Source organism: Salvelinus fontinalis, chromosome 7, assembly GCF_029448725.1.
Source record: "Salvelinus fontinalis isolate EN_2023a chromosome 7, ASM2944872v1, whole genome shotgun sequence".
Lineage (NCBI taxonomy): Eukaryota > Metazoa > Chordata > Actinopteri > Salmoniformes > Salmonidae > Salvelinus > Salvelinus fontinalis.
The window spans coordinates 16,933,155-16,951,086 of record NC_074671.1 but is presented as its reverse complement, the minus strand read 5'-3'; the positions used below and the strand labels follow the sequence as shown (position 1 = coordinate 16,951,086).

At 46.3% G+C, this 17,932-nt stretch overlaps 1 protein-coding gene across 1 annotated transcript in view; it reads right to left on the bottom strand.

The window, feature by feature from the left end:
- LOC129859104 (actin-binding protein WASF3-like) overlaps nucleotides 1-17,923 on the bottom strand; it is a 54,352-nt gene extending 36,429 nt beyond the window's left edge. The window contains exons 1-7 of the mRNA XM_055928480.1: nucleotides 17,161-17,923; nucleotides 7,280-7,435; nucleotides 4,394-4,528; nucleotides 1,381-1,534; nucleotides 1,033-1,150; nucleotides 778-959; nucleotides 207-449 (exon numbers count right to left, since the gene is read on the bottom strand). Coding sequence (XP_055784455.1) covers nucleotides 207-449; nucleotides 778-959; nucleotides 1,033-1,150; nucleotides 1,381-1,534; nucleotides 4,394-4,528; nucleotides 7,280-7,412 — 965 coding nt within the window. The 5' untranslated portion in view covers nucleotides 7,413-7,435; nucleotides 17,161-17,923. The remainder of the gene's footprint in view (nucleotides 1-206; nucleotides 450-777; nucleotides 960-1,032; nucleotides 1,151-1,380; nucleotides 1,535-4,393; nucleotides 4,529-7,279; nucleotides 7,436-17,160) is intronic.
- Between the last annotated feature and the right edge of the window lie 9 nt (nucleotides 17,924-17,932).

Below are 17,932 nucleotides of genomic sequence, written 5' to 3'. Positions count from 1 at the left end.
AAAGCTTGTTGTTCATCATCAGATCTAACCCAAACCAACAGCACATTAAACACAACAAACCCTGGCGTCGGAGCAGAGCCCCAACAAAAGGACCTACGTGGGTTTGTTTGGTGTCCCTGTGCACATGTCAATGAATGTTCATGTTTATTTGAGTGCATTTATGCATCAATCTGTCTGCCAGCGTGTTTATTCATGTGCACTCTGACCTGTAGTCCACAGGTCGTAGAGATATGGATCCATTCATGTTCTCAATGGGAGGGAGAGGGGGCGGAGCATTGTGGGGGCGACCCAGGTTGTATCCCCTGTAGGCATGGTCCAGAGTGGCGTTTCCCTGAGCAGCCAGCTGAGCAGCCAGGAGACTGGGAGGCGGGCCGGAGTACGTGTGGGCGTGACCAGCATGATTGGTTGAGTGAGAGTAGTGGCGTTGGTGGTGGTCAGGCCCAAGACCCCTAAGAGAGAGAAAGGGAGGGAGATGGAGACAACATTTTACAGAATGGCCAGCAGGGGGAGTAAGAGGACTGACACGTCTCCTTGAACAGCTGACAGAGACTAAATTATCATTGTACTGGGGGAAACCCCTTATTTCCACTGGGGGAAACACATTACTTCCATGCGAGTAATAATCATCGATACAGAAATGTATTATACAGAAAAGTAATTATTCCATACTTTTTTACATTTGATATGTTATCTTATAAATAAATCTTTGTTTTATGTCAACTTTTCATTGACCTCATCATACAATATGTATGTAACTGTGTGTGTATTTGGACTGGCCTCATCTCAGGAGACAGTGATCCCTCGCAGGTGGTCCCCCGGTGGAGTGAGTGTGTGTGGTGGTGGTCAGGCCTCAGCTCCTTATCCAGGGCCAACATATTCCACTCCTGACGACGGTTCCGAGCCTTACGCACCTTCTTCACCTCCCTCTGCAACGTCCCGTCCACACAACGCTTCTGCTCCTGCGAGGAGACACGTATTAGTGGAGACGGAGGAGGACAAGAAAGAGAAGAAGGGAGATATTATTTTGCTTACTTTGTTCTTCCTCTTCTCCTTCCTCTTGTCCTCTGTGTCCCGCAGCATCTTCTCTCTCCACAGGTCGAAGAAGTAGGAGGGGTCAGTGTAGAACTTCAGCCCCTCCTTGTGGTCATCCCTACAGGGTCAAAGGGCAAACGCGGGTCAGGGTTTGTGGGAAATGAAGTCCACAACATTCCACTATGAGACTACAAAACAAGATCAGGTGAGGTATTTGACTCTGGGTTAAGACTGCCCTGGGTAGTAGAGAGGTTAGACAGGTCTGGTGAGGTATTTGACTGGGTTTACACTGCCCTGGGTAGTAGAGAGGTTAGACAGATCATAGAAAGGGAGGGGGAGAGAACACACCTATATTTGGAGAGGATGTTGAGAGGTGGAGGTTTGTTACTCAGGTTGTACATCTCCTTGACAGGGATGGGAACGCTCCTCGTGGATACCACCTGCTGGTCCTGGGCGGTACTGCTCTTAAACGCCTTCTTCATGTTGATGTCCTGCAGAGAGACTGAGGACAGAGAAAGAGAGGACAAACAAAGAGCGAGAGAGAGAGCGTGAGAGAGAGAGCATGAGAGAGAGAGTGTGAGAGAGAGAGCGTGAGAGAGAGAGGACGCAGAAAGAGAAGGAGAGGGTTAGGGGGAGGGGGATAGACAGGGTGTGAGAGAGAGGGTTAGGGGGAGGGGGATAGACAGGGTGTGAGAGAGAGGGTTAGGGAGAGGGGGATAGACAGGGTGTGAGAGAGAGGGTTAGGGAGAGGGGGATAGACAGGGTGTGAGAGAGAGGGTTAGGGGGAGGGGGATAGACAGGGTGTGAGAGAGAGGGTTAGGGAGAGGGGGATAGACAGGGTGTGAGAGAGAGGGTTAGGGAGAGGGGGATAGACAGGGTGTGAGAGAGAGGGTTAGGGAGAGGGGGATAGACAGGGTGTGAGAGAGAGGGATAGACAGGGTGTGAGAGAGAGGGATAGACAAGGTGTGAGAGAGAGGGTTAGGGAGAGGGGGATAGACAGGGTGTGAGAGAGAGGGTTAGGGAGAGGGGGATAGACAGGGTGTGAGAGAGAGGGTTAGGGAGAGGGGGATAGACAGGGTGTGAGAGAGAGGGTTAGGGAGAGGGGGATAGACAGGGTGTGAGAGAGAGGGATAGACAGGGTGTGAGAGAGAGGGATAGACAAGGTGTGAGAGAGACGGGTTAGGGAGAGGGGGATAGACAGGGTGTGAGAGAGAGGGTTAGGGAGAGGGGGATAGACAGGGTGTGAGAGAGAGGGTTAGGGAGAGGGGGATAGACAGGGTGTGAGAGAGAGGGTTAGGGAGAGGGGGATAGACAGGGTGTGAGAGAGAGGGTTAGGGGGAGGGGGATAGACAGGGTGTGAGAGAGAGGGTTAGGGAGAGGGGGATAGACAGGGTGTGAGAGAGAGGGTTAGGGAGAGGGGGATAGACAGGGTGTGAGAGAGAGGGATAAACAGGGTGTGAGAGAGAGGGTTAGGGAGAGGGGGATAGACAGGGTGTGAGAGAGAGGGTTAGGGAGAGGGAGATAGACAGGGTGTGAGAGAGAGGGATAAACAGGGTGTGAGAGAGAGGGTTAGGGAGAGGGGGATAGACAGGGTGTGAGAGAGAGGGATAGACAGGGTGTGAGAGAGAGGGATAGACAGGGTGTGAGAGAGAGGGTTAGGGAGAGGGGGATAGACAGGGTGTGAGAGAGAGGGTTAGGGAGAGGGGGATAAACAGGGTGTGAGAGAGAGGGTTAGGGAGAGGGGGATAGACAGGGTGTGAGGGAGAGGGATAGACAGGGTGTGAGAGAGAGGGATAGACAGGGTGTGAGAGAGAGGGTTAGGGAGAGGGGGATAGACAGGGTGTGAGAGAGAGGGATAAACAGGGTGTGAGAGAGAGGGTTAGGGAGAGGGAGATAGACAGGGTGTGAGAGAGAGGGTTAGGGAGAGGGGGATAGACAGGGTGTGAGAGAGAGGGATAGACAGGGTGTGAGAGAGAGGGTTAGGGAGAGGGAGATAGACAGGGTGTGAGAGAGAGGGTTAGGGAGAGGGGGATAGACAGGGTGTGAGAGAGAGGGTTAGGGAGAGGGGGATAGACAGGGTGTGAGAGAGAGGGATAGACAGGGTGTGAGAGAGAGGGATAGACAGGGTGTGAGAGAGAGGGTTAGGGAGAGGGGGATAGACAGGGTGTGAGAGAGAGGGTTAGGGAGAGGGGGATAGACAGGGTGTGAGAGAGAGGGTTAGGGAGAGGGGTATAGACAGGGTGTGAGAGAGAGGGTTAGGGAGAGGGGGATAGACAGGGTGTGAGAGAGAGGGTTAGGGAGAGGGGGATAGACAGGGTGTGAGAGAGAGGGTTAGGGAGAGGGGGATAGACAGGGTGTGAGAGAGAGGGTTAGGGAGAGGGGGATAGACAGGGTGTGAGAGAGAGGGTTAGGGAGAGGGGGATAGACAGGGTGTGAGAGAGAGGGATAGACAGGGTGTGAGAGAGAGGGTTAGGGAGAGGGGGATAGACAGGGTGTGAGAGAGAGGGATAGACAAGGTGTGAGAGAGAGGGTTAGGGAGAGGGGGATAGACAGGGTGTGAGAGAGAGGGTTAGGGAGAGGGGGATAGACAGGGTGTGAGAGAGAGGGATAGACAGGGTGTGAGAGAGAGGGATAGACAGGGTGTGAGAGAGAGGGTTAGGGAGAGGGGGATAGACAGGGTGTGAGAGAGAGGGTTAGGGAGAGGGGGATAGACAGGGTGTGAGAGAGAGGGATAGACAGGGTGTGAGAGAGAGGGATAGACAGGGTGTGAGAGAGAGGGTTAGGGAGAGGGGGATAGACAGGGTGTGAGAGAGAGGGTTAGGGAGAGGGGGATAGACAGGGTGTGAGAGAGAGGGATAGACAGGGTGTGAGAGAGAGGGTTAGGGAGAGGGGGATAGACAGGGTGTGAGAGAGAGGGTTAGGGAGAGGGGGATAGATAGGGTGTGAGAGAGAGGGATAGACAGGGTGTGAGAGAGAGGGATAGACAGGGTGTGAGAGAGAGGGTTAGGGAGAGGGGGATAGACAGGGTGTGAGAGAGAGGGTTAGGGAGAGGGGGATAGACAGGGTGTGAGAGAGAGGGATAGACAGGGTGTGAGAGAGAGGGATAGACAGGGTGTGAGAGAGAGGGTTAGGGAGAGGGGGATAGACAGGGTGTGAGAGAGAGGGATAGACAGGGTGTGAGAGAGAGGGTTAGGGAGAGGGGGATAGACAGGGTGTGAGAGAGAGGGTTAGGGAGAGGGGGATAGACAGGGTGTGAGAGAAGTATTTATATATCCTCAGTTTCATCACTTTTACACCATCGCTATGTCAACGAGTAACGATGTCACTTCCTATTTCCTGTGACCTCTAACCCCTGTCTCACCTTCCTCCACGGTGGAGTCCAGCTGGGTGACCTTGACGGCCAGGCGGTCGATGCGGTCCTGCAGGGAATTGGCTCTCAGGTAGAACGTGTTGGCCTCGTTGAACAGCTCTCCGAAGATGTCCTCCGCATGTTTACCTGCAGTACAAGGGTAGACAGATGGATCATGTGGTTAGCATGACATCCTGGTGCACTACATTATGCATACTATGCATGCACTGCACATTGAGGAAATTATAGACAACTGTTCTCTTTATAATGACAGTATATACACTGAGTGACAGACTGACAAGTTGAATCCAGGTGAAAGCTATGATCCCAATGTAGAAAATATAAAAATAAAGAAAAACCCTGGAATGAGTAGGTGTGTCCAGATGTTTGACTGGTACAGTGTGCCACAAAATAACTTTAAGAAGGCACACCTGCTGCATTCCAGGTGACAAACCTCATAAAGCTGGTTGAGAGAATGCTAAGAGTGTGCAAAGCTGTCATCAAGGCAAAGGGTGCGTCAGACAGGTAGGGGAAACCAACTGAGATGGACTTGAAGATTGGTACTATCAATTCTCTTTCTGCCATTCTTCTGGTAACAAATTTAACTGACAAATAGACCAGGGCATCACTGTCATGCAAGGTCCTAGAGGAAAAATCCATAGCAATCAATCTTTGCTAGAGCAAGTCTGTTTAGGTCAGCGTCAATACGTTTTAACAATGCTGAACTTTTGTGTGTCATACGCAAACGCACGCATGAACGCATGAATGCACACACACGGCACGTGCACACGCACAATATAGACTATTTCTGTCACCATACTGACAGGATGACCTCTGGAGAAACATCTAGACTATTTCTGTCACCATACTGACAGGATGACCTCTGGAGAAACATCTAGACTATTTCTGTCACTATACTGACAGGATGACCTCTGGAGAAACATCTAGACTATTTCTGTCACCATACTGACAGGATGACCTCTGGAGAAACATCTAGACTATTTCTGTCACCATACTGACAGGATGACCTCTATCTAGAGGAAGGAAGGAAGAGAGATCTAGCATGCTGAGTTCAATCAACTCTGACCTCCCTTCATGGTTCTGACATTCAGTCTACCTCCACACATACACTCACACACACACACACACACACACAGATGCACACACAGATGCACACACGGATACACACACGGATACACACACACACGGAAACACACACACACACGGATATACACACACACACACACACACACACACACACACACACACACACACACACACACACACACACACGCACACGGATACACACCCACACACCTCCTGTCCCTAGCCCAGGCCTTCCAGGCCTTTGTACCTAGTCATTTATATTTATCCCACACAGCAGCTGCTGAAAGGCCCACTCCCACCACAAGAACTCTCACAATGACAGAGAGAACGAGAGAGAGAGACAGAGAGAGAGAGAGAGAGAGAGAGAGAGAGAGAGAGAGAGAGAGAGAGAGAGAGAGAGAGAAAGAGAAAGAAAGAGAGAGCGAGACAGAAAGAGAGAGAGAGAGAGGGGGACAGAGAGAAAGAGAGAGAGAGAGAGAGAGAGGGAGAGAGAGGGACAGAGAGAGCGAGACAGAAAGAGAGAGGGGGACAGAAAGAGAGAGAGAGAGAGAGAGAGAGAGAGAGAGAGAGAGAGGGACAGAGAGAGAGAGACAGAAAGAGAGAGAGGGACAGAGAGAGCGAGACAGAAAGAGAGAGAGAGAAAGACAGAAAGAGAGAGAGAGAGAGAGAGAGAGAGAGAGAGAGGGACAGAGAGAGCGAGACAGAAAGAGAGAGAGAGACAGAGAGAGAGAGGGACAGAAAGAGTGAGACAGAAAGAGAGACAGAGAGAGAGAGAGAGAGAGAGAGACAGAAAGAGAGAGAGGGACAGAGTTGGGGCGGGAAGAAAACAGAGTATGAGGAATACGTAGAAAGCAAGAAAGGGAGGGTCGAGAGAAAGCGAGAGGGGGAGCAGTGGTGGTTGGATACTGGGTATAAGGGAGGAAAGAATATGTCAATATATTCCACAGGACATGATATGGGTTGTGTCATGGAAGCAGCCAGGGTATTCAGGCTCCTCCCCCTTACGTCATAGTCACTCTGTTTAATATACCGCAGTACACCCAAACACACACACATGTTCTGAACGTATTCTCGCTGAAATATCTAAACAGGATTACATCCTCCTGTGGGTCTATGATGACAGAGTCTTGACCTAGCGACCTGTAGGTCTGATCCTAACAAATCAATCACTGCTCCAGGATTAAACACTACATCATCTTCTTATCAACGTCAAACAGGACTGTGCAGTGTGCACTGCAGCAAGATAACTAGGAGATAGTGATGAGAGAGTATTTTAATGCAAGTGTGTAATAGTACAATACTGTAGTGAACGGCGGGGCAGGGAAGCGAACCTGGGTCGCCGGGGTGAAAGGCAAACACCCTACCCATTGCGCCAATAGGGTTAACTCACTTGGGAATTGTAACATGTCTCATATAGGGAGGAGCAAAACAACATGAGGAGCATAAGCATGTTATTCATACGTGTGGAAGAGAGCAATGATAATGACATATGTTACTGTTGACACACTGGTATAAAGCGTATGAAGTTGTTTGTAGTGTGTGATTAGTGCTCTGAGAGAGAGAGTGTGTGTGTGTGTGTGTGTGTGTGTGTGTGTGTGTGTGTGTGTGTGTTCTGTGTGTGTGTGTGTGTGTGTGTGTTCTGTGTGTGTGTGTGTGTGTGTGTGTGTGTGTGTGTGTGTGTGTGTGTGTGTGTGTGTGTGTGTGTGTGTGTGTGTGTGTGTGTGTGTGTGTGTGTGTGTGTGTGTGTGTGTGTGTGTGTGTGTGTGTGTGTGTGTTCTGTGTGGGTGTTACTCAGGCTGCTGAGCTGGCGGATGATGGAGGAGAGGGTGTTGTTCATCACACACTCCAGTTCACTGCCTACGCCCTCTGGCAACGCCCCCCGGCACAGGTGGCGCGGGTCGATGTTCCTCTTCACCAGAGGCATGGTGACGCCTCACACTGTCACACCTAGAGAGAAGCACAGGACACACAAAACATATGATATATGACACACTGTACTTACATAAAGGACGTACTTACAGGCAATTTTTGTTTTAAGTTATAACTATTGCAAGTATAGGTATGGTAAGTAGTATAAACACAAACACACACACACACAGCTAGTCACTTGGTCAGACGTATTACCACACACTAACAAACACACAATCCTATTCTTCGAAACAGGGTTAAAGAGACTGGGCATACAACTGTGACCCGTCCAGACTGTAGTAGTAAACAGTAGCAGGCCAACGGCAGACAGATGAAGGTATTAGGAAAATAAGCTACAGTCCAGCTAATGCTTTCCAGCCTTACCACTGCCTACAGTCCAGCTAATGCTTTCCAGCCTTACCACTGCCTACAGTCCAGCTAATGCTTTCCAGCCTTACCACTGCACGCCACACGTGGCGTGCACGCTGAGACCCATTCCCTTGATAGTTCAGACCAACACACTCACTCTCCCGTGGCGTGCACGCTGAGACCCATTCCCTTGATAGTACAGACCAACACACACTCTCCCGTGGCGTGCACGCTGAGACCCATTCCCTTGGTAGTTCACACCAACACACTCACTCTCCCGTGGCGTGCACGCTGAGACCCATTCCCTTGATAGTTCAGACCAACACACTCACTCTCCCGTGGCGTGCACGCTGAGACCCATTCCCTTGATAGTACAGACCAACACACACTCTCCCGTGGCGTGCACGCTGAGACCCATTCCCTTGGTAGTTCACACCAACACACTCACTCTCCCGTGGCGTGCACGCTGAGACCCATTCCCTTGATAGTTCAGACCAACACACTCACTCTCCCGTGGCGTGCACGCTGAGACCCATTCCCTTGATAGTTCACACCAACACACACTCTCCAATGCAATTGGACACATTCACTAGATACTAAGGATTAAGTTGCCCTTTCCTTGACACTAATCTAAGGTGAGGTTAACATCTTCCCTAGAATCGTTCAAATCAGGATCTGAGGAGGCTGATCCTAGATCTGAGTCTAAGGGCAGCTTCTACAGCAGATGAAAAAGGGATCTCAGAAAGCATCGGAGCGGCCATCTTATCTGGGCCTCTTCCTGCTTCCTGTTTTTGCGGCCTCCGCCCGGCATCAGCTTCCTGTTCCTCACAGTGTAACATCTCTACTCCCTGTCCTCCCAGAGGAGCAGCAGAAGAACAATACAGCTTGAGGAACTGCTGGGGGCCACACACCCAACAGCAAAGCTGACCCCTTAGTCATGCTCTTCATTTCAGATCTAGTATGCTAGGCTATGTGTGTCATTGATGAATAGAGGGTTTTGTGAAGGGAAAGGGGATATCTATCTAGTCAGTTGCACAACTGAATGCATTTCACCGAAATGTGTCGTGCGCATTTAACCCAACCCCTCTGAATCAGGTTGGCTGCCTTAATCCATGTCCAGGTCATCGGTGCCTGGGAGCAATTGTTGTTTGGGGTTAACTGCCTTGATCAAGTGCAGAACGGCATATCTTTCCAACTTGCTGGCTCAGGGATTTGAACCAGCGTCCTTTCGGTTACTGGCCCAACAATCTTAACTGCGAGGCTAGCCCCTTTGATGGTGTTGACAGAGAAACTAGTCATTTCTGTCCACCAAGTAGCAACCTCCCCACAAGGCTACGGCAGAGTCCTCAGCTGGCCTCGGTCCAATACCCCCTGCCAAGCCCTGCTTACAGCCATAAACCAATAAGGGACAACAAAGGAGAAATTACTCCATCCTCGTCTGCTGCCACAAAACTCACTGAAAACAGCTAATTAGGCCTGCTGTTAAAGAGATAGCGCCATGGTTTGCGTATCGAACCAGGCCTACATTATTATAGAAAAACGCTAGTCTGTGAAATGTGTTGGTCTGCTCTGCTTGGAAGTTCTGAGTATAGTTAACATATGCCATGAGTTTGATTGGTTCTTGTCTGGTGTGACAATGGGGAGATAATTAAGAGGTTGGGGTGGGGAGGCAAATGAAAGGAAGGGGCAGAGAGGAAGGGAACATGTGTGTGTGTGTGTGTGAGGGGGTAAATCATGTGTGTATATGGTATGTGTGTGAGGAGGTAAATAATGTGTGTACATGGTATGTGTGTGTAAATCATGTGTGTATATGGTGTGTGTGTGAGGAAGAGTTGTGTGTGTGTGTGTGTGTGTGTGTGTGTGTGTGTGTGTGTGTGTGTGTGTGTGTGTGTGTGTGTGTGTGTGTGTGTGTGTGTGTGTGTGTGTGTGTGTGTGTGTGTGTGTGTGTGTGTGTGTGTGTGTGTGTGTGTGGAGAGTGAGTTAGTGAGGGAGGGGGTGTGCAGGGGCCTCAGGGAAGCCACTCTGAAAGGTTCCTAGGACAATAGAGCTCCGTTCACACGGCAACAGCAGAGTGCTCCCATGCATGCCTCCCCCTCCGCTCCCCCCCCCCTCCTCCCCAGACCTCCTATAACACACCCTGAAAAGAGGGCACTCCACTCAGAAAGGAAGAGAGGGTAGAAAGAGAGAGACACATGGAAAAATAGAGAGAGAGAGAGTTTAGATTACGATTTCTTATAGTTAGTCACATTCAGGTTTGCAAATGTAGTTGCAGTGTACAGTGAAATTCTTAATCTCCGAGCTCCAACAGTGCAGGTGTGAATGAAACAATAATACAATTAGTATTATATACACCAGTGATGGCCGGTGCCGTTTAAGATGAGGGAGGACGATACATTTCTTCATGAACATGGCCTTATTTCTATTACAGCATATTGGATGACTTTCATTCACCCAGTTCAATGTAACAGCGATCGGTTTAGGCTACTACATGATAATCTAATTTCTCTATACCCATCATGAGTTTGCTACAACCTAGCCTATTAATGAAAGTTTACAATGTAGGTGGACAGGTCAAGTAAATGTTTTGTAATCAAGGTGACAGTGACACATTCAATACCGCCTTATACACTCTTGCCTGCATCTAGCTGATCTAGGGTGTAGTCATTAGTCAAATCGCTGCAAACAAGAGTTTCTATTGGACAAATTCAGGTATGTTTATCCCTATTTCGTTCCGTTTGCTTCCGTTTAAGAAACGTTTTTCAACAGAATCGGCAGAATGAATACTCCCCATGATCACACGCAAAACACTTTCATAGCTGCCACATTCAAACAGCATGATCACTTTGCTCGTAATTCCTTCTCGCATCTATGCGCTCTCCTCCTTGCTCACCTTTTCCCCTTGCTTGTGGAATCCAGTGCATAACACATCAGCTGTCTGTGTGTAAGCCAAACCTTCAGATCATAACCTCTAACCGTTACAGACAGACTACACCATTGTTACCATTTATCTAATGTTTAAGTCAACATAGTTAATAGAACTAACGCATTAGCAACCGGTTCTACAATGTAAAAGGCCATTTCCACATCCATTGTTACATTAGTACATAACTCTTAATCAGACTTAATAATTATTAATGATATTTCAACACCATGCATACATGGAACGACGATTTTGTCTTATTCAACGTTCTGACTCCAAAGCGTTGAGCGCAGGCCATGTAGCCTATTCCTATGCGCACTGAGGCATGCGCTCGCTCCTATTACACACATAGGACAGAGACATAGGACACAGACACACGAAACTCCGACATAACCCGGAAAATATGAACAAAGAAAACCATAAATTGAATTAAATAAACAGTTAAATAAACAGAACTTACCCTTCATGAGTCTTGAGAACATTCATGTGCACTATAAACATCGTGCCCACTCAGAGCAGGGTAACAAATGGTTGGCTAAAGGAAAATGTATCGTTGGATTTTCAAACGTGAAACAGAAATGTCTACGTGTTGCAATAAACCTTAAGGGGATGGAATGATGAAACGCTAGCATTTATTGTAGTATAAGATGGAATCTAGATTTACCACATAGGGCCTATGCATTTAAACGTGTGAAAGCAACAGAAAACATTTCAACAAGAGAAAAAAGTTCTCCACTGGCGGGAGTTTGGTCTTCGAACACAGTAATAATAAATTTTAAGTACATATTCTAAATGCAAGCTTCATAAGTAAATTATTCATTTAAATGAATGGTTACATATCCAAATACCAGTATGCCTATGCTAGTAATTGTTGCCCAATTGCTGGTGAGCTTGCTAAGTAAATCGTTAATATTATTGATCACCCCCAAAATATTTATTTATTATGTCAATCCTCTCTCCCTACAATTTGAGTTTTCGCTGCACCCGATCCTATAACTGTACAGCAAATCAGCAATCTGTTGGCTAGTTTACCCGACCTGCGTTCATTGACAGTTTGCTGGTCCAATCAGAGTTAAAAAGTGTGCGTTTCCCTAGCCAATCTGTTGCAGGTTTTTACTTTTGCAAGGGTGATGCTGCTGCGACTACTGTCTCTGGCTGCGTGTAGAGTAGGCCTAATCCACTAGAACTTGTGCCACAAAATGAGTGACAAAACATGTTAGATCATTTGAAGTCATCAGTCTCAAGACAAAGTTGAGTCCCGAGTCTTGAGGCTCCAAGTCAAGTCTCAAGTTATTTTATTTTCTATCAAGTTGAGTCTCAAATAAAATTTGTACACAACTCTGATAAAGCATATAAATAGCGTGTCTGGATTTGATTAGAGCTTTGATCGAAAATTCAAGCCACATGCTTCCTGAGCCATACATTAAATACATTTTATGAGCTCAACATTAAAGACATTTTATGAGCACAAGCCCAAAAAAGCCCAAATGATTGTGCCGTTCTCCAATATATAGGCTACTGCACATTACGCAGGACAGAAAAACATAAAAGCCCATAGATGTAACTAGCTATATGCTCTCTTGGGTAAATAATTTAAACTAGCTCTAGTAGGCTAATCTTTTTGAGTGTGAACTGTATTTCTTTACTGTATTGTATTCAACTGTATTACATTACGCACATCATTCAAACCATGTTAAGCAGAAAAGAACATGTGATTCTGGTGCAGCACATGCAGCCTACAAAGTTACAAGCATAGGCTGGAGGATTTGATTTTCATTTTGAAATATAATAGGGCCTATTTGTATAATTAGTAGGCTGACGCATTTCCCTTAATGTTATTAGCCTACCTCCTCTTTCTCTCTCCATTGTTGCTTCATTCCTTCCTCACTTTCAACAGGTAATTAAATGAGTTCCGTTGTCCTCATCTCCATCATTCTAATGACATGCTCAATAATGTAGGACTAGAATTACATGCAGATGGCTTTCACTTCTCTTTAGGAAGATTGAATGGTTATGGGACTGAATAAATAACTGCTAACCTCCCAGGTTCGCTCTTCTTTCAAACTACCCCTGAGTTCTATTGGCTGCTGTATTTAACGTTCAGAAAACAAGAGCTTGCGTCCCTCTTCGAATCGTCTATTGGTATAAAAAATGCAGCATTTTTTTAAATTTTATGTCCAGCAAGCTATTCTAGGCTAGCTTTTCCAGCATTGGACTCCAAGAGCTAAGGGGCATTTTTTTTAAAGGAGAGAGGCCAGCGGACCACAGGGGCATGCATATTGCGCAAGAAACTAGTTAGAAGCTTACTATGCATAACCCATAATGTATTAGTTACATATAAGGCTAATTCTGCATTGAATTCATCACCTGAATGAGGTAGGCTAGGACATCTATACAGTGCATTCGAAAAGTATTCAGACCCCTTGACTTTTTCCACATCTTGTTATGTAATAGCCTTATTCTAAAGCAATTGGCATCCACAATTGTTTACTCCATATTTAATAGAAATCAGACTTTGCTTTAGATTTTTTTATTCAACATAATATTGTAAATAATAAAACAAATGAAACTGGCATGGACAAAAATGATGGGACCCTTAACCTAATATTTTGTTGCACAACCTTTAGAGGCAATCACTGCAAACAAACGTTTTCTGTAGCTCTCAATGAGACTTCTGCACCTGTTAACAGGTAGTTTGGCCCAGTCTTCCTGAGCAAACTGCTTCAACTGTTTCAGGTTTGATGGGTGCCTTCTCCAGACTGCAAGATTCAGCTCTTTCCATAAATGTTAGATAGGATTCAGATCAGGCTCATAGAAGACACTTCAGAATAGTCCTATGTTTTGTTCTTATCCATTCTTGGGTGCTTTGAGCTGTGTGTTTGGGGTCATTATCCTGTTGGAGGACCTATGACCTGCGACTGAGCTTTCTGACACTGGGCAGTACGTTTTGCTCCAGAATGTCTTGATAGTCTTGAGATTTCATTGTGCCCTGTACAGATTCAAGGCACCCTGTGCCAGGCGCAGCAAAGCAACCCCAAAACAGAACCCAGCCTCCTCCATGTTTCACTGTAGGTATGGTGTTCTTCTCTTTGAAAGCTTCATTTTTTCATCTGTGAACATAGAGCTGATGTGACTTGCCAAAAAGCTCGTTTTGACTCACCTGTCCAAAGGACATTCTCCCAGAAAGATTGTGGCTTGTCAATATGCATTTTAGCTAATTCCAGTCTGTCTTTGTTTTTCTTTCAAAAGTGGAGTCTTCTTCCATGGAGCCCACTGTCGCTCAAAAAGTGACGGATGGTGCGATTAGAAACTGACGTACCTTCAGCTTGGAGTTCAGCTTGTATCTCTTTGGCAGTTATCCTTGATTCTTTTTCTGCCATTCGCATGATCCTTCTGTTCAATCTGGGGTCGATGTTCCTCTTGCGGCCGCGCCCAGGGAGGTTGGCTACAGTTCCATGGACCTTAAACTTCCTAATAATATTTGCAACTGTTGTCACAGGAACATCAAGCTGCTTGAAGATGGTCTTGTAGCCTTTATCTTTACCATGCTTGTCTATTATTTTCTTTCTCATCTCCTCAGACAAATCTCTGCTTTGCTTTCTCTGGTCCATGTTCAGTGTGGTGCACACAATGATACCAAACAGCACAGTGACTACTTTTCTCCATTTAAATAGGCTGAATGACTGATTACAAGATTGGAGACGTGTGTGATACTAATTAGTTTGAAATATCACTATAATCCAATTATTTATTATCTTTTCTAAGGGGTACCAACAAATGTGTCCAGGCCATTTTAGAATATCTTTGTAGAATAAGCAATTATTGATCTCTTTTCACAGCTTCTTTCTATGACATACCAAAGGCATGCAAGTATACATGATAAAATAGCTTTTAATTGCACCCCTTTTCAGGAGGAATGAAGCACTCTTTTAATGAGCTGTAAGGGTACCAACAAATATGAGCACGTCTGTATATTAATCTTGAACAGGATTATCTTTTTGGATGCAATTTGAATGGAATTGATGAGAGAGAGAGGAAGACTGCGCGTGAATGCTCTGATTTAAAGCAACCATAGGCTGTTTCAAAACTCTGCAGCTGCAATCATTTTAAAAAACAAGGTGGCCCCCGAAAGCCAGATGGAGATGGGTTAATTAGATGCACATTCAGTCTTTATATTACTGTAGCATAGACTATACTGCAGCAAATGTAGGCCTATCTGTCACAAGGAAAAAAGTTACCATGATGAGATGATATGTCTACATGCATTGTGAACTGCACTCCATACTGAGATGGTCTGTCTGTCCCAACCAGGAGCGTTGATGACTGATCATGCAGAGAACAGAGTGAAGGCCGCAGAGAATACAGATTTGGACTTGCATATAATTTAACAGTTCCATGTCACGTCACTATTTACATGAATCATTTATTATAATTGACCGTTTCCACACAGTTTTATATCCCGGGAAAAGTGAGTGGTTTTGGGCGGGAAATCTCGATAACCGGACGTCCTCCAGAAATTGTCATAATTACTGTGTAAGTCTATGTAAGGGGGTGAGAACTATGAGCCTCATAGGTTTTGTATTTTAGTCAATATACACAGAGGAAGATGGAAGCTAGCTATCCTCCGGCTACACTGTGGCGCGGTTGAGGCTACTGTAGACCTTCTTTGCAAAATAGTGTGTTTTAATCAATTATTTGGTGACATGTGAATATATTTAGTATAGTTTTATCTAAAAATAGCTTTTTTAATGTTACACTATTTTCATGAAATTCACTGAGGATGGTCCTCCCCGTCCTCCTCTGAGGAGCCTCCACTGATATATATGAGTAAGAACATTTGAGAGAGGTGGGGAGAGAGAGCAAAAGATGTTAAACACTAGCGAGTTGGGGAGAGAGAGAGAGATGGGGAGAGAGAGAGAGAGAGATGGGGAGAGAGAGAGAGAGATGGGGAGAGAGAGAGAGATGGGGAGAGAGAGAGAGAGATGGGGAGAGAGAGAGAGATGGGGAGAGAGAGAGATGGGGAGAGAGAGAGAGATGGGGAGAGAGAGAGAGAGATATGGGGAGAGAGAGATGGGGAGAGAGAGAGAGATGGGGAGAGAGAGAGATGGGGAGAGAGAGAGAGATGGGGAGAGAGAGAGAGATGGGGAGAGAGAGAGAGATGGGGAGAGAGAGAGAGATGGGGAGAGAGAGAGAGAGATGGGGAGAGAGAGAGAGAGAGATGGGGAGAGAGAGAAAGAGAGATGGGGAGAGAGAGAGAAACTGCACGTAGTCAAAGAAAGAGTAATGCCCTAACACAAACACACAGGAATTGCTCCGCCAGGCATATAGGCTACTCTGACAAAATGATAACTTTAATGACAGAGTTAAAGTCCTTTTCTCTGTCATGCACACAAAACCACTATAGCCTCTCCGACGATTAGCAGGACATTCGCCATCTCCAGAGAGCAGAGGGGCTTTGTATTTCACTAGAGGGATCCTGACTGCTGCCACCAGGATGTAGTTCCTGTCTCCCTAAAGACCCGCCCACACACAGCTTTTACTATGGATGCTGAAATTCCTGAGCAGGGCAACATTATCCATTTATGAGTCAAGTACAGCCTTTTGGCGCAAGAGCTCGTGGTGGGGTCATCAATATTGCAAGATCAATTACGCCAGGTTACACACTGCCCTACAAATTACACTAAAACTCCAACTCTGACATTGCTAGATCATGCATGATCTCTACAACATGCCTATTCGCCCTGATAGACAGTTATATTAATAAATATACAGGCTATATTAATTATAGCCTGTGACCCTTATAATAATTGACATGTCACTGCCCTACATTCACAGAATAATGTAGCCCATTGCACATATTAATAGAACAATTGTAGCTAATCCATCTTGCTTTGAGTAGAGTGCGTGAGCAACAAAACCAGCCGTCTGTGCGCGTGCTGCAGGCAGTGCACAAACACAACACAGCCTATTCTACACACGCAGACACAACACTGATGGCAAGCGCGATCAATCAAAGTTCCTCAGTGTCTCTTCCCGTTACTGATGGGTTGGTTGACCTACATCTGTTTAACGATTCTATTTCCCAGCCTGCATCGATAGCAACAATATTATAACCCAACTTAGTTCTAACACTTTCTACATCAAATGCATTTTTGTTCGTTCCAGTAAACAATAATCAACCGGTTCCAAGCATGGCAGTGGCCAAATGGAGTGTGCAAAAATAGGCTATAATTTTATTTAAAGAATCGGGCCTTGGACACAGAACTCGTAAAGCCCTTGTGTTTCATCATTATAATCTATTGAGTGTCCACTAGTGGTGGCCGGCCGCTATGTCCAGTCAGTGGTTCGACCATTTGGATTAACGCAAATCCACACATATATATAAAAAACAAACATTCAATTAGGGGCAAATATAAACAGTGGCAAGAAATATTCCGACTCTTATGAGTTATAAAAGCATAGTAAATACCCTCACCAGCAGTCAGAAATGTAATAGATTAATCTGGCAGCATGTCCCGTTAGATACTCCTCTTGTTCGCGCTGCCATCTGTGTCCCTGGCCGTCAGGCCACTCTAAACAATCCACTGCGGGGGGCGGGATACACCGTTCGCCTCCGCCAATCAGCATTCAGCAACAAGGATTTAATAAGTAGTGGGTGTTCCCATTGTCAAATCGCAGCCCTTGAAAGGCATGAGTGACATCGAGGTTCCCTGTCGGGCATGGATAGGGCTGGGTCTCAGGGTGTGTAGGGGAGGCTACAGCGGGTTTAACATTTTATGCAATCCAGTCCCCATGCCGTGTTAACGTTAAAGGCTTAAAAGAAACACATTTTGGGGGATGGAGGATTTGGCCTACAGTTTAAAAGGGTCTTATAACTGGGGCATCTTTTGAGAATGTTTTTTGGGAGCAATTGACACGTGGCAGTGGTGGGTTTAATGATAGAGCTGGACTGATTCCATTCTAGCAGCTTTAGTAACTGACTGGGATGACTGCTTGCTTTAGGGATGCACAAGCTTTGAACTGGGCAATGGGGGCAGACTATATTTTGGGAGAGGGCAAACTCATCTTCTGTGTAAGTGTGTGAGAGAGAAAAAGACCAGAAGAGATATAGAGAGGGAGAGACAGAGGGCAGAGAACGAGTAATGACAGATCTTAGAGATAAAAAAAGGACGAACTGCAATTGTTCCATTATTGAAGACACTCTTCTATTCCTGGAAGAGAACATAACCTGGAAAAAAGCACTCACA